This window comes from Armigeres subalbatus, unplaced genomic scaffold, assembly GCF_024139115.2.
Source record: "Armigeres subalbatus isolate Guangzhou_Male unplaced genomic scaffold, GZ_Asu_2 Contig1310, whole genome shotgun sequence".
In the NCBI taxonomy this organism is placed as follows: Eukaryota; Metazoa; Arthropoda; class Insecta; order Diptera; family Culicidae; genus Armigeres; species Armigeres subalbatus.
Window position 1 is genome coordinate 1300995 of NW_026942078.1, and position 24284 is coordinate 1325278.

Here is a 24284-nt window from a genome sequence, read left to right on the forward strand (position 1 = left end):
AGTAATTAAATAATAATTTGCAGAGGAGATTCGCACTGAAAGCACTAGACTTTTGTTCGTATCAGGATCAAATCATCACATTAAGTCTCTAAACAATAGATGTAGTTGTTTACTCGGTTGACCTTCTACGATCTTGAGTTCATACACGATCCCCCGTACGCACGATAGGTGTGGATTAATGCACAAATTAGGTCGACTTTGTGGGGCGCGTGGGGCTTGTTGGTCTCGTCGAAGTAGCGCCATCAACAGTCCCCCCCGGAATGGGGTTCTGGTCCTCCAGAAGCCCATTGTCAACCACGCCTACGTCGAGCACAGCAAGCTTCACGGTTGGTCGCTCGTAGACTCCACTGGATGTCTGTACAGCAGCACTTCGAATCCTTCCATCGGGCCCCTTGTTGATCGAAATGACTCGTCCTTTGAGCCAAGTGTTTCGCGGAAATTTCGGTTCGACGATGACCACGATATTGTTGACACAGATGGGTGTCGTATCTGTAGACCATTTTGTCCTCCGCGTTATGGTAGGTAGATAATCCCGCAGTCACTGCTTCCAAAATTGGTTGGCTAAGGTTTATGAGAGTTCCCAACAGTTCTTGAGAACATCTGAGCTATCGTCAAATGGAACTCAAGGTTTTAATTTGTTGCTTAATCCCAGCAAAAAATGGTTGGGAGTCAGCACTGGTGACTGGTCATCGTCGAGTGGAATGTTGGTTAATGGGCGAGAATTGACAATATTCTCAACCTCCGATAGCGTTTTTTAAGAACTTCATGGGACGGTGTCCTTCTAGATTTCAACTTCCCATGATTTTGTTTAACACTTCGTACAAGACGTTCCCAGGCTCCACCCATGTATGGTGATGCTGGTGGAATGAAACTCTAGGAAGTATGTGAAGTTGTGAACTCTTCGGCTAGACGGTCCCGATCCAAGTTCTCCGTGGCTTCGTTGAGTTGTCTGCTAGCTCCCACGAAATTTGTACTTCTGTCGCTATATATTACTGCAGGTACCCCCCTCCTTGCCATGACGTTTCATAGTGCCAGAATGCACGAGTCGGTAGTCATCTTGTGAACTAGTTGCAAGTGGATGGTGCGAGTGGTTAAGCATGTGGCGAGAAGTACCCAACGCTTCTCTTGACGACGTCCAAGGATAACTATAATTGGTCCAAAGTAGTCCATATAAGTGAACGGGTGTGCGAAAGCAGCTAGGCGAGGTAATGGTAGGTCGCTCATAACTGGTGGTTGTGGTTGTGCACGGTCGTTTTTGCACTGCTGACAGCATCGACAAGTCTCGTTACAGGCCGTCTTCAAACGAGGAATACTGTATCGCTGACGCAGCTCATTGATAACTGTATTGTGATTTTGATGGTGATATTTGTTGGTGATACGAGTTATGTGATGATCGCGTGGAAGAATGATAGGGTTCACTGCATCTGGATTAGCAAAGGAGCAAGCCGAAGTCCGACCACGAACGCGGAGTACGTCATGTTGGTCTAGGTACGGACAAAGGTGATAGAGAGAGCTGTTTTTTGGTAACGTCAAGGTGGAGTCTTTAGACGCCCGTATGTTCGATAGTACTACCAACTCATCTGCGTACGAACTACCTTGGGCAAGTCGAAATAAGTAGTTTTCAGCCTTAACTAGTTCGAGAGTTGTCAATGCTCCAACAGTTCTGTTTTCAATGCTGGATGTCTTCACGTTCCCGATGAATCGAAACACGTATGCGCACCGACGTAGGAGCGACGTCCATTTGGAGAAGTTTTGAGGGTCGATGATTGGTTCTGGTAATCTAATATGCAGCAGTAAATGTGGACGTAGTTCCTCCGTGGTGACGTTATCTGCATATATCTTTACAGGCCATTCTTCTTCGGGGTATTTGAGAAATTCCGGACCGTGGAACCATCGACTAGTTTTACTCATATCGGGTACTCGTTTCCATTTGGTGCCATCATCAGCGACATTATTATTGGTTTGGATCCACTGCCATTCGCTGACCTCCGATACTTCAAGGATCTCACTTACACGGAAAGCGACAAACTGGCTATACCTACGATGATCAGATTTTAGCCAGCTAATGACGTCGCTCGAATCAGTCCAAAAAAAACGCCTATCAATTTTGACAGATAGCGATTGCTTGATACTGTTCGCCAACCTCACTCCGATTACGCAAGCTTGAAGCTCTGAACGCGGGATAGAAAGAAACTTGATTGGTGCAACACGCGTCTTTGATCCTACCAGCGCAGTTTCAATGATGAATCCTTCCTTAAACCGCAGATACACCACTGCAGCGAACCCCTTCTCGCTTGCGTCGGTGAAAATGTGCAATTGCACTTCGGTGGAGGCTTTAATTGAGGTTGTAGTCCTGTAGCAGCGCAGGATTTCTACCTTTGCTACTTCTGGGAGAAATTTTAGCCACTGCATCCACATTTCGAATTGTCTTTCCTCGATAGGATCATCCCACCCGATGGCCGTTCTCCAAATTTCTTGTAGTACCACCTTCAAGAACATCAAGAAGTGGCCGATGAGTCCTAAGGGGTCGAAGATCATCATTAAGGTCCTAAGTACTTCCCTTTTGGTTGGTCTCCGTTGGCCCGACATAAGCTCCGGATCATAGCGAGGGGAAACCTTGAAGGTGAAGCAGTCAGTCGATGTATTCCACCACATCCCGAGAACTTTTTCAGTTGTAACTCCTTCTGCCATGCTAAGATCTTTCTCTTCCGTGGTTCTTTCATGTAAAGCCTCCAGAACAGTCGGGCAGTTTGAGATCCAATTTCTCATTTCGAAGCCGGCTTCAGCATGAATTTCCTTCACAGTCAGCGCGAGATCAACAGCTTCGTGTTCGCCTTCCACGCTTGCGAGCATATCATCTACATAATGCTGGTCGATGATGGCTCTAACAGCTGTTGGATGGTTTTCCAGGAATCGCTTGGCATTGATATTTTTGACGTATTGCGCAATACTTGGAGCACATGATACTCCAAACGGCAACACCAACATTGTGTAGATGCTGGGTTCAGCGCTTTCTATATTATCCTTCCAGAAGAAACACAAGCGAACGTCTTGCCTCAATTGAACCTGCAGATACATCTCCCGAATATCCCCGCAAACGGCGATGCGGAACTCCCGAAACTGGACGAGAACTGCTAATAGCGACGTCAGCAGATCTGGGCCTTTGTGTAGGAACGAATTAAGGGAAACTCCATGAGCAGTAGCAGCAGCGTCCCATACCAACCGTACCTTACTCGGTTTGTTTGGGTTCACAACAGGAAATACGGGTAGGTACCATTGTTGCGGCTGATGAGTGTTGAGCTCCGCGTCCGTCAGCTTTCGGACGTATCCCTTAGCAGCGTAGTCGGTCATCTTCTTCATAACGGTTTCAGCGAAGTTCTTATCTCGTTGCATACGCCGGTCTAGACACTGCCAGCGTTTGAGAGCCATGCTTTTACTATTGGGAAAACGAACGTTATCGTACTTCCAGAGGAGTCCAGCCTCATACCGTCCTTCTTTTGAGATCGTCAGCTTTTCAAGCATATCCAGCGCTCGTTGATCTTCATTCGATCGCAAAATTTTTCAGGTTTTGCAATTCCGAGGCTATCTAAAGCAAAGTAGCTTTTCATCGCATAGTGCAAGTTCTCGTCGGATTCATGATGACATTCACACATTTGAATCGTATGAACGTTAACGAAATTTTCCTGTCGTGGCGTTTGTGAGCAGCTTCCATACACTATCCATCCTAAGCGCGTTTTGACAGCGATAGGTTCATAAGGTTTACCTTCTCGACTTTTCAAAACATTTCCAAGCGACGCATGCTCAAGACCGATTAGGATTTTGGGACAGACGTTACTGTAGGATTCGACAGGTAGTCCGTCAAGATGAGGAAATCGCTGAAGCAATTCCGAGTACACTAACGTTTGGGGTCGAAGTTGAAGACTCTGAACCGTGTGCACGTTTGACATCTTGTGCGACTTGCGAGTAGATCCGATGGCTAATATCTCTACTTCAACTTTCTTAGACGCGTTCTCTACTCTCTTGGTACCTCCCGTCCATTTTAAACACAGTGGCGTTCGAGGGCCATGTACTCCCAACTCCTCAGCCAAGCTATCCTCCATTAGCGTAAGCTCTGAACCGTCATCTATGAAGGCGTACGTTTGGACCCATTTTGATGGCCCTTGGAGCAACACGGGAACAATTCTAAATAATACTTCACTCGTTTGCGCCATGGTGGATGTTGCAGCTTCCGATACTTGTTTCGGCAACGGGCGCCACCTGTTTGTCATTGTGCATCAGCGGATGGTGTAAGAAGGTACATCCTCGAATTCCACAATATTTCTGCTGCCTGCATGTACCGCTGTGCTTCCGTAGGCATTTGCGGCACAGTTTTGCTTCTCGAACAACAGCCCATTTAGCATCTAGGCTTAATTCTGAAAACCGTTTACATTTGGTAACCGTGGGACAGTTTCCTTTACATGCGATACATTCAGAGGTTGATGCAGACGATGATCCGTGGAATGCTCGTGATTTCGCTGGCGCAGATCGGCTTCGTTCCGCTTCTGCATCAGAATGAAGATTGATAAATCCGTCGTTTTTTACGCCCCGGCTTCTAGGAATATTGGATGAAGCTTGCATGACGGTGCTAGCATCTTCGGCGATCGAGTACAACCAATTGCTGAAATGCAGTAGGTTTGGTGCAGGATTACTTCGAGAATATTTCGCCCAGTCCAGCTTCAATCCTGGCGGTAGGCGATCCACTAACTCAACTTTTAATGCCGCGTTGTAGATAAAGTCCGCAACCCCGCATGCCTCTATAGTGGCCACCAAATTTTCAACCGTCAATGCAAACATGACCAACGTGTCAAGTTTTTCTACCTGTGGCGATGGTAACGACCGAATCTTCCTAATCGATGCCTGTACGATTGCGTCTGGCCTACCGTACAGCATTTTTAATGTGGACATTACTCCACTAACGTTGGAGGGATGGAGTAGTCTGCATCGAACTGCTTCTAATGCCTTTCCCTTCAAGCATTTCCTGAGCCGAAGCATGTTTTCCTCGTTGGAACATCCCCACATTTGAGTTGACGAGGTATACATCGAGAAGAATAGCGGCCAATCTTCTGGATTTCCGTTGAATTCTGGTAAGTCTCTTGACACAGCTTGGCGTGCGGCTACCTGACTTCGGTTGAGGATACACACGTTCTCTTCAGCATCGCGACCTTCAAACTCTGAATTTCTAAAACCTCGAGCGGATTGACTCGTAGGCAGAGCAGGATTACGATTCCGGTCTCCTTGTATGAAAGATGGTTCAGACACAAAATGAACATTTGGATCAGCCGACGTTGTAGCCGAGATTGCTGGATTGTACACCACCGCCGAATGATGAAATTGTACTCTTGGATTCGGAACCGACCAACGGTCTTGCAGTTGTTCAAACTGATTCCTTGATACTGGAACTGATTGACGTACATTGCGCTGATAGGACGGGTTCTCTGGGTTGTATTCTCTTTGGTGACCGTCTTCATAAGCAGATGCTGGTGCTCCACGAACTTGGACTGTTCGTGCTATGGTTGGTCGTTGCTCGTTTGACAAATGAGACTGATGACACTGGTTTTCTGGAACTACAGTTGAACGTCGAAGACATCTATTTCGAACTCCAACCGCTCCGCTTCCTGAGGTGTTGATCGTTGAGTGGGGATAAAACCTTGTAATGTAGATCGCCGTTCCGTCTGAAAAGCACCCGATGATTGTTGCTGTTGCTGGTCTTCGTTCAAACATTCTTCAACCAGCCCGGAATCACTCTCTTCACCACAATTATCTGTGGATCTCAGCCATCCTCGTACCTTGGACATATCGCCTGATCCTATTTCGTCATCGCTGGTCAATGTTTCCTCACCATCATCTGCTTCCAAAATCCGGTATTTCTCGTCCAAAAACCGTTGTTCCAATTGCTTCTGTTCTTCTAGCTTCTGCAACTGTAGATCAACCTTGCGCTGATAACTTCGTTTGCTACTTGCCTTTCCGGGGACCTTTTTTGCACTTTCGAAATTTGGGGGTGGATCTACTGCTTGAATCTGTTGGAATGTTGAGGTCTGCTTCACTTGATTACTTGCTCCTACCATACATCTGGGACAACTCCAACTTCGGTTCGCTACGCCACTAGTCACTTCCACACATGAGAAATGGTACCACTTATCGCAACCATCACACTGCACCATTCGACTATTATCACGTTCACTACATAATTCACAATGATTAAACCGCGTGACGTATACACGTTGGTTCGAATTTGCCCGCGCGTTATCAATGACATTCGACCGGATTGGATTGACATTAATATTGACATCAGCCTTTGATTTGGGAACGACTCCTTTGGCACACGTCTCTATAATATTGGCAACGTCAGCATTTACCTGGTTTCTAGGGAGGGGATGTTTCCTTTACCACAGATGCATTGCTCTTTGCACCGATTACCGTCGTCGTTCTGTCTCTCGTTTCGCCTTCCGCGCTGGTCACGATGGTAAGACTGTTGATTTCGGTAACTACATCTGCAACGGTTGTTGGATTTTCCATACCTTTGTTGGTTTCAGCTGAACCAGTAGCTTCTGCCAACAGTGGGCTCAGCGCGCCCTTACTCGATTTTGACCGTGAGCCAATCTTTGATGCTTTGCCGGACATTGTACGATGGGTATAGAATTTTGTAAAATGTTGGGTGGTAGCAGTGAAAATCCTTAATTTTGTGAATAAACCAATCCGTTGGGGAGTTTATGGATTTATTACAAAATTCCTGTAGTTTTATAAAATAGTTTTAGTTACAGATAGTATTATATATGTGAATAGTACTTACTATAGTGATCACTACCACTCAACTGTGATTGTTTCTATTCGTTTGTGGGAATTGTTGATTATATGGAACTAATTGCAATCTAGTAATAATCATTCATAGGTGAAAAATAGGTATTTAACTGGATTTCATAAATGCATTTTCTCACCTCTGCTAGAGCCCGACTTTGATCGGGGATTTATATTAGATCGACAACTATCGCAGGGATGAGTTGGGAGAGCATACAGATAACCACCTTTACTTATGTAGCTTTATAAATTTCACAATATGCTTATAGTTCGTAGTTCAAGGCGCATATTTTAAGATTTAGCTCAATAATTAAGGTAGTTTGTAAGTAATTAAATAATAATTTGCAGAGGAGATTCGCACTGAAAGCACTAGACTTTTGTTCGTATCAGGATCAAATCATCACATTAAGTCTCTAAACAATAGATGTAGCTGTTTACTCGGTTGACCTTCTACGATCTTGAGTTCATACACGATCCCCCGTACGCACGATAGGTGTGGATTAATGCACAAATTAGGTCGACTTTGTGGGGCGCGTGGGGCTTGTTGGTCTCGTCGAAGTAGCGCCATCAACAGTACTAAATGCAAGATAGGTATTGTAATCAACATTATAGAAATTATAAAAAAGTTTGAAAAGTTCAGTGAATGAAGATGTTTTCAGAGTTCTCATAGCAAATTTATATATGGTATTTAATCATATTTACTGTTGAATATAAGGAAATGGTGCTAAACAAGAGAAAATATGTAGTTGGAGCAAACGAAATAACTGCTCACACTGAGAGTCACTTCAAGTTCTCACATTTTTTTATGTTGCCGATCGCACAGAATTTTTTTGTCTGCTGGCCGTGAAGCCAGAATTGCTTTTATTCTCTCCGCGTGTCTCTATATAATACCATCGTCTCTGTTGTTTACAACCACTGAGCAAACCGCACGCTCGTCCGGCTGAACTCAAATTTGGGTCGATTTAACTCAAATTCATAACTTCTTCTGAGACGTCAAACTACTCAGCGTTTGAGATTGAGATTTATGAATTTGAGTAACTGTCACTCAAAATAATATAAAAAGGCTAAATTGAAAAACTGAGTTCACCAAGAAAAAAATGACGAATTCGCATTCCAAACGCTTCATAATGGTGAAAATCTTTAGTGGAAAAATATAGTAATTGAAAGTACGTAAGTTTAGCCAACATTTGTCAGTCTTTTATGTTTTTCATATTTTTCATTATTATTTTCTGCAGGTTCAGCTTCAGTTCAATTAACTATTCTCAATCCAGTTGAAACCCGAAGTTGGATTTTTCTCACAATCCGTACGTTAAACCTAACTTCGGAAGTGGTGCGCTGAATAGCGCTTCGCGATACGAAAACAGCGCACCACTTCCGAAGTTAGGTTTAACGTACCGATTGTGAGAAAAATCCAACTTCGCTATCCCCCAATTCCGGTTTTCAACTGGATTGAGAATATATAGGCTTCTTCTTCAATGGCTCTACATTCCAACTGGAAATTGGCCTGCATGTCAACTTTGTGTTCTATTAGCATTTCCACAGTTATTAATTTGGAATGATGGCTAGAAGCAGTCATCTCTGCTTACAGGGTAAGTTTCTGACATGTTTCATTCATTAATAAAGTTAAAATACGGACTTCTTCTGATTCTGATTTGTATAGAGTTATTTCGGAACTTTCCGGAACCAGGCGATTAAACAAATTTAAAGGAAGTTTCTGGACTGGACGACTTAATTGGAAAAATCCAGTGTTACTGGAGGACGTCGACCAAGACTGGTACAGGCTTGCAAGATATTCGGCGCGAAACCGCCCTAGTAACCACTAAGCCGTAAAAAAGGCTTTAATTCAGTTCTATAGTCACCTTAAAGATATGGTAACAGTGCTAATAAGATCTAAATTGAGCTTGAGTGCTGCTCAAAAGCCGCTTTTGGCGAATTATTTAGCCAATATAGTGCTTGCCCCTACTATTTTCCATGCCTATGCGTAAGTGTCAAAATATTTAGACGAGTTGGAAATTGAACGAAAAAAAATGAAACGAAAAATATTTATTTGCATTCTGATACGTTCTATCTTTTTCTTCCCGTTGGGTGGACTCGATGGATCTTTTTGTTATTTTGTTATTAAAATCCGGTCTTGAACTTGTGTTTGGACGATGGATTTAGTTTTAGTTGGTCGCCGTGCCTAGAGTCCTATAAGAAGAGTAACGCCATGTGCCACTTTTGACAGGTCTCCTGCTCGTTTGGAACGCGCATATGTATGGAACTGACAGACGATTCTGTTCCAATTCTGACACTTGACGACACTGACGACGTCACTGTAGCCGTGCCATCTGATCCATCTCCAAACTGAGTGGATCTATTGCTGGGAAGGGTTAATCAACATAAGGCCCGATGCCCACGTAGCGTTTTTTCAACGCCACGTGCACGCAGCGTTGAAAAAACGCTACGTGGGCATCGGCCCTAAGGATTCTATTCGCCTCAACGATTCTATCTGCTTCCATGTCAATGGCGAGGGAAATGTTAAAAAAAAGTGCAATTCGTGTACGACTTATTTACTATTGAATATAATGAACCACACTACACTTTTCAAATAAAGCCTATTTGAAAGTTCCCTTCAGCGAGCCTTTCAGGTGGCGATTAATATAAGCTAAATATAAAACAAATCCAAAGCTCCTGAAACAAGAATCATGCATTTCCTATACGTAAATGATAAACATTATCAATAACATTGTTATTGTACATAGCTGATTTTCAAAACTATCTGTTTCAAATGCGAGTGAAAGAGACAGCTTATAAAATTATGGGCGTTATTGTTTATGATTTCACCCAAACGTCATGGATGGTAGAAGGTTCTCTTATTTGGCTTGTATATCTACAGAGCTGATTAGCTTTACATCTAAGCTTTTTATACCGATATACGGCTTCTTCTGATGCTTGAGGCTTATACTGTCAATAAGCATTTTAAAAACATATATGAAAAGCTGTTATATGGTATGAATACGGCTTATTGAAGTGCTTAATGGTTTCCTGGGCGTGACAATGCAGGACTGGAACCTTAAAACCCTGAAAGCTGCTTGACGAATTTCATTCGAAATTATTATAATTTGTAATTAATGTACACTCAACTAAGAAAACTAGTGATAATCATGCGAATATCTTATGTTTTTTGCTATAAGAATTACTTATTAACTTCATCCGATTTTCTTATGAACTATGTGCTATTAGACTGAGAATGATATTCATAAGTATGTCTTATGAAACTTTTTTCAGGAGCCCATTGAGGAATTTATAAGGGAATCTTATAAAAATCAATAATTCTTGAATATGAGAATCATCATATTTTCAACACGATTTTCATATATGTTGTTGTCTCTCACAAGATCAAAAGAAAAGAAAATACAAAAATAATCACAAAATTTTATACAACATATTATTTTATTTTTCGCTACATATTAAATATATTTAAATTTTTCTCTGTTTAATATTTCATATCCCGGATTCGCTTAATTTATATTCCGTCGAGATGGTAGCATCACATCGTTGATATTTTCATCTGTTGGTGGTAAATGTTGAATAGTGTAGTTATCGATGAGCTGTCGTTCTGTAAACTATAAATTATGATTTTAAAAGAAAACATTAACAAGAGGAAATATTTACTTACATTTCTGATCCTCCAATACACAAACGACAAAATGTACAGATACAGACGAAACTCAAAGTTGTTCAAGTACAGCGCGCCTGCCGAAGTATGTGATTTCATTACGCTGGTGTATATCGTACACTTAACTAAACTATCTTCTAAATTAAACTAAATTATCTAAACTAAACTATTTTATCGACATGCAACATCAACACTTCGCACTTCGTTGGTGTATCGTATAAAATAAATCGACGATGAGATCTGCGTCCAGCAGATATTACGCCATATTGACTTCTCATTTCATAAGATTGGTCTTATGAGTTTTTCACATGAAGAGTAGTGATGAAAATCATAAGACAATTCTTATGTTTTATTTTTTCTATAAATAATTTCTATGAACTGCATAAGATACAAAAATGAATATCATAACAGTCCAATAATTATCATGAGAGGCTCGATGAAAGTGAAATTCGATTATTTTTTCACGCTTCATAAGATGAGGCTTATGATGTTTTTAAGATAGTTTAGTTGAGTGTAGTATTTCTACACTGAGCTGATTATCCATCTAAATTTTATGTGCAATGCACATGTATTTTTGCAATCAAGCTTTGCAAATGATATTTATTAGTTCTGCACATAAAACTAGAAATTATTTACCCTTTTAATTATATATGCAATATTCATATAAAATAAATGATCCTTCCAATATATTTTATGTGCGGCTACAGATATTATATAAATGCCTTCCTTTTATTATCTAGATGGATTTCGTTTATTGATTTTTATTTCGCGAATAAAAAAAACATAAATTTGCTATCACTCATATTACATTTATTTAATGGTTTAAACATAATTCTGGATAAAAAAAATAAGAATGCGAAAAAAAATCTAGGGTTTGATGCCAGCAACATCGATTGTGTATAGAAATGCGGTTAACAAAACCATTGTATTTATAAACTTTGCTAAACTTGAACAAAACTTACGCACGGCCTTCAGAACGGTGCAGTTGTCCGATCCGAGAAACATTTTGATGCACTTCAAGGTGTGGCACTGTTGCTGTGAGGAGCTGCCTTGGGCATCTGTACATTGCGTTGAAACTGGAAGACGATTCCCAGACAAGTCCGAAGGATGTTCCCGGCAACAGATCTCCGCCGGATAAAGCAATGAAATTGGAATCCGATCTGCCTCCGATGCGCATACGAAGCAAGGGAAAATGTTCGCCACCTGGTTAACCATTTGAATAATGGGCCAAACACAATTGATACGTTTGCGTGCGTTTTGACAGTTTTCTCATGGGAAAACTGTCAAAACGCACGCAAACGTATCAATTGTGTTTGGCTCATAAGGCTTTCTCGTGTATCGTTTAGCTGGTCCTGAATGGCATTCAACGTTTTGAAGATTACCTCGGTAGATACAATTCTGTTGAAGAAATTCAATGATAAAAAATGAAGGCGAAAGGCCATGATAAGATATTAATAATGATGCAACTATCCAGCTTACCTTGTATTTATAATCACGGGTCGACCGTTTTTTCGAGCCGGCTCCAGGCAGCCATTTTGATATCTGACAAAATAAACTTTTCATTGTGCGCATTTATATTTTATCTGCCGGTAATAATATTTATCAACTATGTGTCACTGCACATAAAATTCATTGTCAGATCAAGTAAAGTATAAATAAATTACTATTATATTGTATGAATTCAGTTTGCAAATATCAATGTTCACCAATAAAATTCAAATGGTGCACATAAGATGGAGCTAATGCCAGCCGAATCGTGTCTATATCAGGCTATTGACATCCTATTGTTTAGCCCATCGCCAGATCGTAGCCAGGATGTCCCGGGCTATAATTTTTTTCATACTGCGTTTCAATGATGACAGCGGTCTATGTCTATTGATGATGATGACACCGCGCTTGTCACCGGCTCGGTCTATATGATTACCGCACATGAAACATAATGGAGATTTGATTTCAGTGTAGTATGCATTAACTGTGATAAACATGTGAATGAAACGTTTTTCCATTTTTATTTTTCTATTCTCTAATAAAATAATAAAAATGGCTTTTTTGGTTTGACAAACACAATTTCACAAATCGGCAACAACATTTCAAAAGGGCGAAACTGCTTTTGTAAACAAGAGCTTTTCACGTCTCTGGTGGGCTAATTTGTGCTCACCCACGCAATCCAGCACCATTAAATGAAAGAAGAGGATTCGGTGCTTCCATCAGTGGTATTAGATTGCGTTGGTGGGCTCAAATTAACCCACCAGCGACGTGAGAAGCTTTTGTTTACAAAATCAGTTACGCCCTTTTGAAATGTTGGTGCCGAAATATGCGATTTTATGAAATTAAGTTGATATAACTCAAAATAAAATATCTGACACCATGACTCAAAATTGAGTTCAACACTGTAAACTCGGCATTACTCATTAATGTGCAAAAAATACACATTTTTTGATGACATATGAAGCTGTCAAAATAATGGGTATTTTGAAATTTTGTATAATGCGTGAATTGTGCCCACTTTCATACTCCAAGCATTTACCCATTAATGGGTGAAAAATGAATTGAGATGTTTGTGATTCCATCATCGGAAGTGGCAGGCGTTTTCATCAAGTTCTTGGTTTTACAAAACGTAAGTCAGTTAGTTATACTAATGAGAATGTTTATAATCTAGTTGTTTTTTCTTTATTGTAGTATGTCAGCCAATTATCGAAAATGAACCCCCGCGGGAATTTGACTCGACGGACTCTGCTGTGTGTATTTAAATGCTGGATAAATATCGCAGCGCTCCCACAGCGGATTACAACACAACGACATTCAGACGTATTTCCTGGAAGCAGAGACCTAGGCGGACGGCCACTAACGAATCTGAGACTGGGCGCTTGTCTCAAATCAACCTACAGCACCTCCTCGTATTTGCAGGATGGAGACTTTGATTGACGGCAACTCATGGATGTGGCTCTGGGCTGATCACCTCAAACCAAACTACAGTTTTGTGCTTCGCTTATATGCAGCGATCAGAATCCTTGGTGAACGGCAACTTACGGATCCGGGTCTTGGCGGCTTGCTTCAAACCAAACATAAATGAATTCACCTTGCTTCACGCTCTTTTTGCTTGTTAAAAATTGCATCAGAATCCTCAAGATATATGCTAGGGTAAAGTGCCCAATAGTGGCCACCCAACCAATAGTGGACCCTCCAGACATTTTTTCATTATTACAGCACAATGGCAACATTTTGTTATGAAATTCCATCGGGAGAACCTACCTTACAGTCCTATGATTTGATTACATGCATTGAAAATGCTACGGAAAGTAAAATTAGTTGATTTTTTACAATTTTATAAAAAATAAACACGAGAGTGTCCATTACAGGAATATTTTGGGGGGTCCATAATAGGGAAGAAGAACGTCCCGAAACGAAACATGAAAATCAAATGAAGTGTCGACTATAGGGAACCAATTTCCTATTAATGACCCCCAGGGGGTCTACTATAGGGCAAATTTAGTCCGACTTTACAATGTTAATTTTAAAGAATAACGTCGAGTATTTGAGCGTTTTATGTATGAATCGTAAAGAGGAGATGCAGAGCTTGATATTAGATATCACGCAAAATTAATATTTTGAAAATTTCCACTCGTTATGCCAGGAAGAGCAAAATTTCGCTACTAGGGGGTCCACTATTGGGCATTTTACCCTATATATTTTAATATACTAAATACATTGAAATAAAAATGTGAACATTCCAGGGAAAATTCATAAATATCTGCGGGCTGATAGTCTTTTCAAAGAAGACAAAAAATAATGAAGAAAAAATATACATACCTCATTATCAGAGGTCGAATCACTTTTGGTCGGTCACTTTTGTGGTCAATCTGATGAAAAAAAAATTTCGTCCGTGGAGGATCTAGAAATAATAGATTCATTCTTTTATATTCAGTTAGGATTTGTTATGCTCACTATATTATATTTACTTACTGTTTTTTTCTTCTGGAACATAAGAAACAGAACTGGATATAGAAAACTTAAATCGAGTTGAGCAAGCTGGCCGGGATTTCTTTCTAACTGCTGTCTTGGCTACTGTTCGGAAGTGATTTTACGCAGATGACACCGAGGATGACACATACTTATTGCCAAAGTTTAATGCATATCGTAGTTTAATCTTCCGATGTTACAATTTGGTGATGTATGTGTGACATCGCGAGGATTTTTTGTTTGCTATAGATGATATAACATACTGTATCACGCAGTACCATACCAGAAATAATGATGTTATGTTGTAGTGAGGTTTACTTCTTTATTTCGTTCTAATTTAGAAAACAAGAAATTGTACTGAACCATCAAGTTGTATGTTAACCGGCTGTAGTATCGATTGTTTATATTCGGGTATAGTATGTGTTCGAAAAATATATAAAGTCAAAGTATAAATGGACAATGGTACGGATTGTAACAATATCACTTATTTCATATGAATAATATCCACCAATCTGCGAATGGTTTTCATTTAGACGATCCCCACCGATGTGTATCCAAATGAGTGTCTAGTATAGGAACGAAATGCGTTCATATTTTATTTATGCACTTGTTCTCGCACCGGTTGTTTCTATCAAGGTTGTTGAAGTGCAATCATGCTTCGCACCGGTGGTGAATATCCGGTTGCTATTAAGACAAACACGGAAATAAATAAAATCAGGAAAAAATGATTATTTATTTTCAAATCTTTTAGAGAGCGCTCCAACTTTTGTAATATAAATATGTACGTAATGCATTTTGTGATTATCAGATTAGCTAGACACACATCTGCTAGGTGGCGCTAGCTTATATGCAATAATTTAGTAAGGTGGATATCTCGAGATCTATAAGACTTAGAAAGATTTTGTCTTCTACAAAGTTGTTCGGGTAGCCATAACATTTATGATGGAGACTAGTTTAGTTTGGAATTCATACGCATAGCGGCGCTAGTGTATGAGAAATAACCTGTTTGGTAAAATATTTCTAAATCCGTTAGAGTTAGAAAGTGGCCATCTTCTACAAAGTTATCCAAATTATCTGTTAGGTTGGTTATTATGTAAGATTTAAAAGGGCAGTCAAAACCAGAAGTTTAGTTTGAAACCGCAATACTCGTTGGCGCTCGAGTTGAATCAAATCGAGTTAAGTACGAGATACTGAAGATGGGCTCCCAGTAAACCACATATGGTATAACAAACAGCAAATAAAGTCGCATTTGCGTCCATCAAAAATCTGAATCGCATTGTATATCAGATTATTGTCAAAGGATGTTGTATTGAATGCATCGTATACGATAATTTTTACCGTAGTGAAAGTCAATCGTAATTGTGTGAATAAAAACTCGTAATGACTTATACTCCTTGCAATATCCTATATGAGTGCGAATGAATGCCTATGTGAATCGTAATACAATCGATACCACTTCAGTCCAAACGGCTTGTTGAAGTTTCAAGCAGTTGTAAAGAAGTAAAGAAGCAGAATTGTGTAGTTTATGTTGGACAAAAATCCGAATCAGTTCAAGATGAGCAGTATGGTGCAGTGGTAGAGTATCCGCCTTCAAATCCAAAGATCACATGTTCGAGACTTGGTGCTGGTAAGATTTTTTTTTTATTTTTCATATTTTTATGTAAAATTGTAATACTGTTCTCAAGATGTCGGAAAAAATCGTATAATAAAACTCGTATGTACCTATATCGCCTCCACTTTGGTACGTACATAGCCAATCTGTGCATTATATACGAATAAGTTGGTTCTTATATAATAACCTATATCAAGAGATATAGGTACCAAAATGTTGACTGGGCTTACTGTAGAAGTCGAAATAAGTATCTGTCAAAGGTACAACCAAGTGGTGGAATTAAATGGAATTGTACGAACTCGTCTTATGGCAAGTAACTTTGTAAAATACGGCAATATTCTGAAAATTCCAGATTTTGAGATATTTAACCTATCAGTTTATTTCTTATACACTAGCGCCGCTAAGCGATTGTGTTTAAAACTAAACTTACTTGCATCATGACGGTTTTCACCACCCGAACAACTTTGTGGAAAACGGCAATATTCTAAAAAACCCTGATTAATCCACCTAGCGGTGATGATGCCTTTCTCGCTTGTTCAAAATGGTTGACAAACATATATGAAAAGTGTAAAATAACAATTGGCGAATAAGACTTATTTTTCACATTTGTTTATACCAGATAAACCGACCTAGGGTCGAAAATCTCGTGAATAAAGATAGATAAATAAAGATAGATTGAATTGAAAATTCACATTTGTTTATACACATTGTTATAATTGCTGCTGGATGCAGTTTGCTGCAAGCAAATGGGAGGAGGTTAAGGGGCCGGAAAAGGGGGGGTTGTGCGATGGCAGAAATCGAGTTTCAGACATATGGGTCTTCTGAAAAAGTTCGTATCGTATGCTTTGTATACGAGAAAAGCAAAAAAAACGGTGGTGAGAAAAAAACAAATGTTTCCAGTTGTCAAGCTTTCGAGTGCTTTCCGTTTTGAAGCCAGAATCCAGCTTAGACTTCTATCATCCAATCAATAAGTAAGCTTTTTTGAAATTGTTGTTTTGAACAATATGATTCTTCATATAGATAAAAATTCAGTTGACCTTTCCCGTCAAAAATTGTATTTCGTTTCATTGTTTCAGTCGATTCTTTGGCTTATTTAAGGTCAACATTCCCAAAGAAAATATAGGTTCTTTGAAGCCTCTAACTATTAAATGGAAAACAATACCCGAAAACGTGTGCACTTGTGAACCGGCCTGAAAAAAAATCACTCGATGTTCGTTCAAAATCGGGCCAATCTAAAAAACAGCACTTTTTCGGTTTTTGTTTTAAATTTAAAAAATACTTAGAGGCGTTAAAAAATGTAGGTTAATTGGGAATGTTGACCTTAAATAAGCCAAAAAATCGATTAAACGAATAAAAATTTTTGACGTGAAAGGTCAATTTTTGCTGATAAGCAGTTCCGTTTTTGTCATTATCATTCAAATACTTGTCAACAAGATTTATGAATTTGATCCGACTTTTAAAAAAATCTGAAGAGAATTCTACTGGGGTTGCTTTTCTTTATATGGAAAGCATTTCGCAGTTATTGGTATGAATGCATGGTTAAAATTGATTATTTTAATTTCTAAACTGATCCAAAATTATTTATCAGATCACTCTTTACAGGTAATCTATCCAAGTACAAAATCTAATAGATTACGCGTGACAGAGCTAGTGTTACCGAAATCAGCATTCTTGAGCTCATATTGTGCAATACTTTATATCGTAATGATAAAATACCTGATATATAGCTTGCCTTCGTGTAATTTGTTACGGACTGTAGCAAGGATGTTTTCGATCATTTAGTACTATAGGTTTGGTAATTTAATAGTTTGTCAATAACTCATTCCAGAGGTTAAATTTCAAACGTGATATGTGGAGGACTTCTAGAGCGAAGGTTTTTACAACTCTGCCTGTTGTTTCTATTGCACTAATAACAGAGTAATAGCGCTAGTTGCAGTAACTTATTATACAGACTGATCGAAATTTTGTTATCATTTAGTATTAGTAACCAGTGCTTTAACTCTGTTATTAGTTGAATTAAAACAACAAACTATTAGGGAGAGCTGTAGAAAAATATTCGCACTAGAACTCCACTGTAACACGTTTTGATTTTTAACCTCTGGAATAAGTCATTGTAGTTTGTCAATGATCGAACTAAGACTATTAAATTACCTAAAACATACTTGGATTACAGAAAAGTTTGGATATTTTTTCTTCTGATTTCCAAAAATAGAAAATTTTCTCCAAATCCTTCCAAAACTCAGTTTCTCCTACATAATCCGAGTGCTTTGCAAACGAAATGAATATCCTATGGAAAATACCACGCGAATAAGGTTTATATAGCCATTTAAATGCGAGTGTTCGGAATATGAGTCACTTTCGGGACTTGAGTCAAAACGGTTTATATTTTTCATCATCAGATTATATGCCACCGAACCAAAGCACAGCACCCGGTGCGTTACCGCACGTATGCACAAGCAGCCGATGTCTTGATGCAGTGAAATAGTTATTTATTGCATATCGCGTAACCTCTTGTTCTTCGAACACTCTTCTCCTAAAAAATGAAGATATCTCAGTGGTAACGTGATAGGCTCTCAATCGGAGGGTTTATGTTCGATCCTCGTGCTAGCTATCTTTTTTTTTTCAAAACTCATATTTTCTAGGAGTGTGGTATAATATTACGCATTGCAAGAAAAATTATGAATACTAGAAAATTCAAAGCGCCTCCAATAAAAATTTTTGTATTTAATATTTTCCATGCATTGTTTATGTATTGTTTATATTTATATTCATGACATTTCTATAATTGAATCCATCTGATTATTTGGGGTATTTGAAAGAATTCAGGTCTGAGCTTTAGATGAAGAAGGAGGTAGGAAATGAAACATAAATGCATAAATCAATATGTACTCAACAATTTTCTTTAATGATTATTAGCAGAAACAAAATAGCTTTTGATTTACCTTGGTAGTAATCAAACTTGCCCACCGAGTTTCAATAGAGAGTAAACATAAGTGGAAAATTATATTCGATTGCTTCACAATGCACAAAGAAAAGATGCCTTAGTGAATAGAAAAGACATAATTATTCAATAAAATCAGAAGCTTGCGAGTTTATGGGGCAGCAGACGCTATATCCAATGAATTAGGACCGATTTCCCTCTGCGCCTTATTACCGCGGAGCTATCAAAATGTTTCTCTTTTTCCGTAATACTCATGAACCAATTTCCCCAAATCTCATTTGCTCGGATCAACATTCAACCCAGCTGAGCTAAAAATAGAACATTGCCGCACGCAATGCGATGTGTGTTGGTGATGCTTCCTTCGGCAATATTCATCCGACGGCAAGAAACTGAAGCGAATGCGCATGCGTCCCGCGTCTTCCCGCACACCAGCTGCGCTCCCATATGCTGATTGAACGCCACAAAGAATGATGCATGCATATGCGTAAAAATAGAACAGAAGCACGGCTTGCCGCTGATGCTACGATTGTTAAGCCGACCGATCCACAGTGGCGGAAACCCAGACAAAACCTAAAACAAATCGTTCTTTCTTGAAGCTGATATTATTTTAATTTTGTACATTTCTAGGAACTTTTTTCAAATAGGCGTAACTGTGTTTGACCTTGAAATTTGAAATGGCTAATACTCTCTCAATTCAGCATATTTCGTTCAGCTAACGGTACTACCAGATAGATCGGAATCTATTCTTCCTGTTAGGCACATAAGTTCACCAAAACAGTTTAATTAATGAGCACAGTTGCCGTTCTAAAAATCAAGCTCAGAATCATGTACGCCCATTTGAAAAAAGTTCCTAGATTTAGTCAAGGATAATTCCTCAATTTGTTAATTGTAGTTGGTAAATTTAATTTTGGTGATTTGGTTCAAGCTGACGCTGTAAAGTATCTCCTAAACAAATATGTATGGAAAAATTAAATTTGACTAAACTTTTTTTCGGGAAAGATTCGGAAAGATCTGATATCATGCATTGAAATATATATTTTGTCTACTTAACAGTGGTTAGTTTGGCGAATTGCGCCTTGCTGCACCAAAGCGGAAAATTTACTGTTTCAAGGTTAGAATTGAGACGCTACTGTGGCTGCAGATCTTAAGTCATGGGCTTCCGTAAGTCTTTGGATAGCATAACATATGTCGGATAACTATTCAAATTTCAAAATGAATTCAGCATTACAAAATTACTGTTGCAAAATTTCAAGCGCAATCGTAGGTTTAGTCGAGCATTTGTATGGGGGACCACCACTGCGCGAGGCACATTGCCATTCCTCCTTTAGGGTGCATTCGTACGGGAGAGCGTTGAACGTGTTGAACAAAGCACGATGCTTTTTGAAATTGCTACATGAGGATTATTTACAGGCTGTTATATAGGGTATTTGTGCTTTTCTTAGCGCTTGATAGCAAAAAGACATGAGAAAAGTTATGTCTAAAGTTTAGCAGAGAAGAGGATTTTTAATTACTGAACGGATACCCTATCGAAAAAAGTTTACTGTTAGTAATTTCCATAGGGCACCCGTAACCTGAGGGGTTCTTATTGATATTTCACATTATTACACATATGTTTATTTAAGTTTGGATGTAATTATGTTATTATACCAATACAATTTTGCATTGATTTCCTCGCATCATAGTGAATCTACTTTTATCTCCAATAAATGAACAGCGTATCCAAGCGGTTTCAATAGTTTATCTATTAGAGCATCATTACTGGGTGCGAGTGTTTTGATCACCCTCGCTGCTCTGTCATTTTAGTTTAGTCACTCTTTTTCGCACCAGTCGCTATTTTCGGTTATCATTTTGGTGGCTGCGTTCCATACCGGTGACGTTTAATAGTTCATCAAATAGCAGCGCTGTTATCGCGCTACCAAATTTGATCACCTGTCAGCTGCGCTACTATTTTAGCAGCGCGTTTAGTAGCGACCGGTAAAGTGTGAAGTAATGATACTGCGCTGCAAAACGGCTTATACTCACCACGGCATCTTGTTCTAAGTTAATGTATTGAAACTGTATATTTTAATAACCAACGAGAAAAATTAATATTTTCTTTTCTCATTCCATTGATACTTCCAGTATAGGAAACAATACCCTAGCAGGATGAGTTATGTTGCTTATAGAGGCAATGAATATGTGCCCAATTCGATGATTTATATTTGTACGTATCTTCTCACATGTTATGTGTATCAATGGTACAGTGGTGTAGTAACCGCTTCCCGTTCCAGAGGTCACGAGTTCGAATCCAGAGTTAGGCATTTTGCTTTTTTTTTGCACGTTAAAACAGTTTTTTGGCCATAACTCCGAAACGCAAAGTTCGATCGATCTAATTTTAAATAGGAATCAATGGGACTGCATTCCGCGTCGAATGCAACTTGTTGCGAGCAAATCGGATGATGCTAAATGCCCAAAAACGTGTCTCACATTTTTGTACACACACACACACACACACACACATACATACACATACAGACATCACCTCAATTCGTCGAGCTGAGTCGATTGGTATATAACACTATGGGTCTCCGAGCCTTCTATAAAAAGTTTGGTTTTGGAGCAGTTCTATAGCCTTTCCGTATACTTAGTATACGAGAAAGGCAAAAATTAGTTTTCGAAATATCTAACCTAGCAGGTTATTTCTTATACACTAGCGCCACCAAGCGGTTATATCTTAATCTAAACCTGCGTTGGTCATAATGGTTTTGACCACCCGAACAACTTTGTAGAAGGCGGCAATAATCTAAAAATTACATATTTTGAGATACTTGAGCTATCAGGTTATTTCCAATACACTAGCGCCGCCAAGCGGTTGTATTATTAACTAAACTTGCTTTCGTCATGATGGTTTTAATCATCCGAACAACTTTGTAGAAGAAGGCAATATTCTTAAGATTTCAACTATCGAAATATCTAACCTTTTAGGTTATTTCCAATTCACTAGCGCCGCCAAGCGGTTGTATTTCAAATTAAACTTGTTTTCATCATGATGGTTTTGACCACCCGAACAACTTTGTAGAAGACGCCAATATTCTAAAATTTCCAGATTTCGAGATATCTAACCTATCAGGTTATTTCATATGCACTAGCGCCGCCAATCAGTTGAAATCCGAATTAAACTGACCTCCATCACAATGGTTTTGATGATGAATAACCGAACAATTTTTCAGAAGGCGGCACATTTTTTATTTATGCGTTACTCTATATTTCCGTGTGATGGTTTGGCAACGGTTGGAGCGGGTCGCCAAATTTGCCAACTCGCTATTCACCAAAGGTTGCGTTTACATTTCCCAAACCCGTTTACCAACGACCGGTGCGAGTTCGCGTCATGATAGAGGTTGCTATTTTGGCTTTATTTACGCACTGGTGGGGATCGTCTTATGCGGGTATACTTATTGATATTTTTATTACATACAAATTCAAAGAAAGCAAAAATCGAAATATTCCATCGTCGTAATGCCAAAATGGGTATTGTTGTGACCTCACCTTTTCGTGTTCCGACACCAATTTCCTTCCGTGTCGTCTTGTAATCGCCAGCTGATCGAAAAGCTGTATCCTTCCTCCCTTTTTCTCCAAAGCACCGTGCCGGTAAGTTAAAGGCGGTTTTTAGTAAACTACACACTTTATTTTGAACTACAACACTACACTTTGATCTTTATTAATAACTACATTTCTATTTCAAGCAATACTCTTGGACAAAACTAAACCGTACGAAGACTTTACATGAACTGAACTGTATACAAATCTAACTTGTTCTCTACATTCATACATAACGAAACTAAGCATAAATTAAAACGAGACAGCAAACATGAACAGGACGGTACATTTATATCGGCTCACATCTAGTGCTATAATAGCGATGAAATTGATCAACCTACGCATAAGCGAGACGGGTGAACCCTAGCCTAACATATCGCGAATGTGGCAAGTACATAAACGGAGTAATTTTGGTTTTGTTTTGGTTCCTTCATATCGCTATTCTGTTCTGCACATATAGTTGCTTAGCAGTTGATTTTCTTTAGGATTGGTGTAAACAGGTATTATTATCTCCTTTTTCCAAACAAGAAATTTCCGATAATGAGTAGAATTTACTCTTGATTTTGAGGTACAAGCCGTTTACCCATTAATGCGTAAACGCTGTTTACTCTTTTAATGAGTTGAACTATTTAACTTCATAATGGGTACTTTTTTACCCATTAAAGAGTACTTTGCTGGCACAGTGAAGGCCATGAACTCAATTTTGTCTTGAGCCAGTTTTTCCGATTTTGAGTTAAACTGACCCAAATTTGAGTTGAGCCAGACGAGCGTGCGTTCAAATCCGACGCTGTCACTTTCATAGAAGAACTGTCAATTGACGGTAAAATCAGCTGTTTTCAAACGTCTCGTGAAAAGGCCTACTGCACTCAGAAATATATTTATACTAAATAGTTTAAAAGTCATTCTAAATGGCTATTCGCCTGGTTGACCCCAAACTCGTATTCGATCCAACAATACCAGGATAGTATAACTTTGAAAAAATGGTTTCTAGTATAAGTTAACTTTATGATTATTAAGTTTATTTTGGTTTTGATGGATGGTTTCTAGGTTATGTTCATTTGTTTATATTTCTTCTGATAATTGGAAAATAAAAGTAAATGAAGTAAATACAGTTTTATTAATTTTATTGAAAACCACTCAATATATATACAAACAAACGATAATGAAACGCGATCACTTGGGATACCATACAGAGGTACGGAACCGGGGCCTGTCTCACTTAACTGGAAATTAGCTTGAATTTCTTCCACCGAGGATGGTGGAGCTTAGCGATCTGGAAAATGTCGGGATCTGGCTCACTCGCTGAGCAGGAAGTGGAGAGATGGCTTGTTTTGATCTTGTGTGTGACTGTCCACCGAAAATGATTTATTCAGCACCAGATAGAAAATGCAGATGATTTTAATGGGGCGAGACTTTTTCAATTTAGGCTCGACGATCTGAAAAAAATAATAGGGGGTTATTTATAAACATCCTTCAAAAATAATGCTGGCTTACCAAAATAATATTCACGTGTATGTAAACCTGATGAGGGAACCTTTTCGATTGGAACGGCACCGTCCCGCATCGTAGCTGGCTGGAACGTCCAACCGCGCCTGAGACCGCGCCGACGATGTGTGATCTAGCATCGTACTTGCGAGTACTATTGCCACTTACTACGGACGATGCTGAGTGGCAGCGGCATCTCAGGAATGATGGGATAATCC

At 39.2% G+C, this 24284-nt stretch overlaps 1 protein-coding gene across 1 annotated transcript; it reads right to left on the bottom strand.

Moving 5' to 3' along the window:
* Positions 1-1023: 1023 nt before the first annotated feature.
* LOC134202633 (uncharacterized) lies at positions 1024-3429 on the bottom strand. The gene has a single exon (XM_062677651.1). The coding sequence runs from the start codon at positions 3427-3429 to the stop codon at positions 1024-1026; it is 2406 nt and encodes an 801-aa protein (XP_062533635.1).
* Between the last annotated feature and the right edge of the window lie 20855 nt (positions 3430-24284).

Bases quoted from the DNA above. Each gene is read 5' to 3' on its own strand.
- LOC134202633 (XM_062677651.1), bottom strand. From the start codon at position 3,429: ATGGCTCTCAAACGCTGGCAGTGTCTAGACCGGCGTATGCAACGAGAT.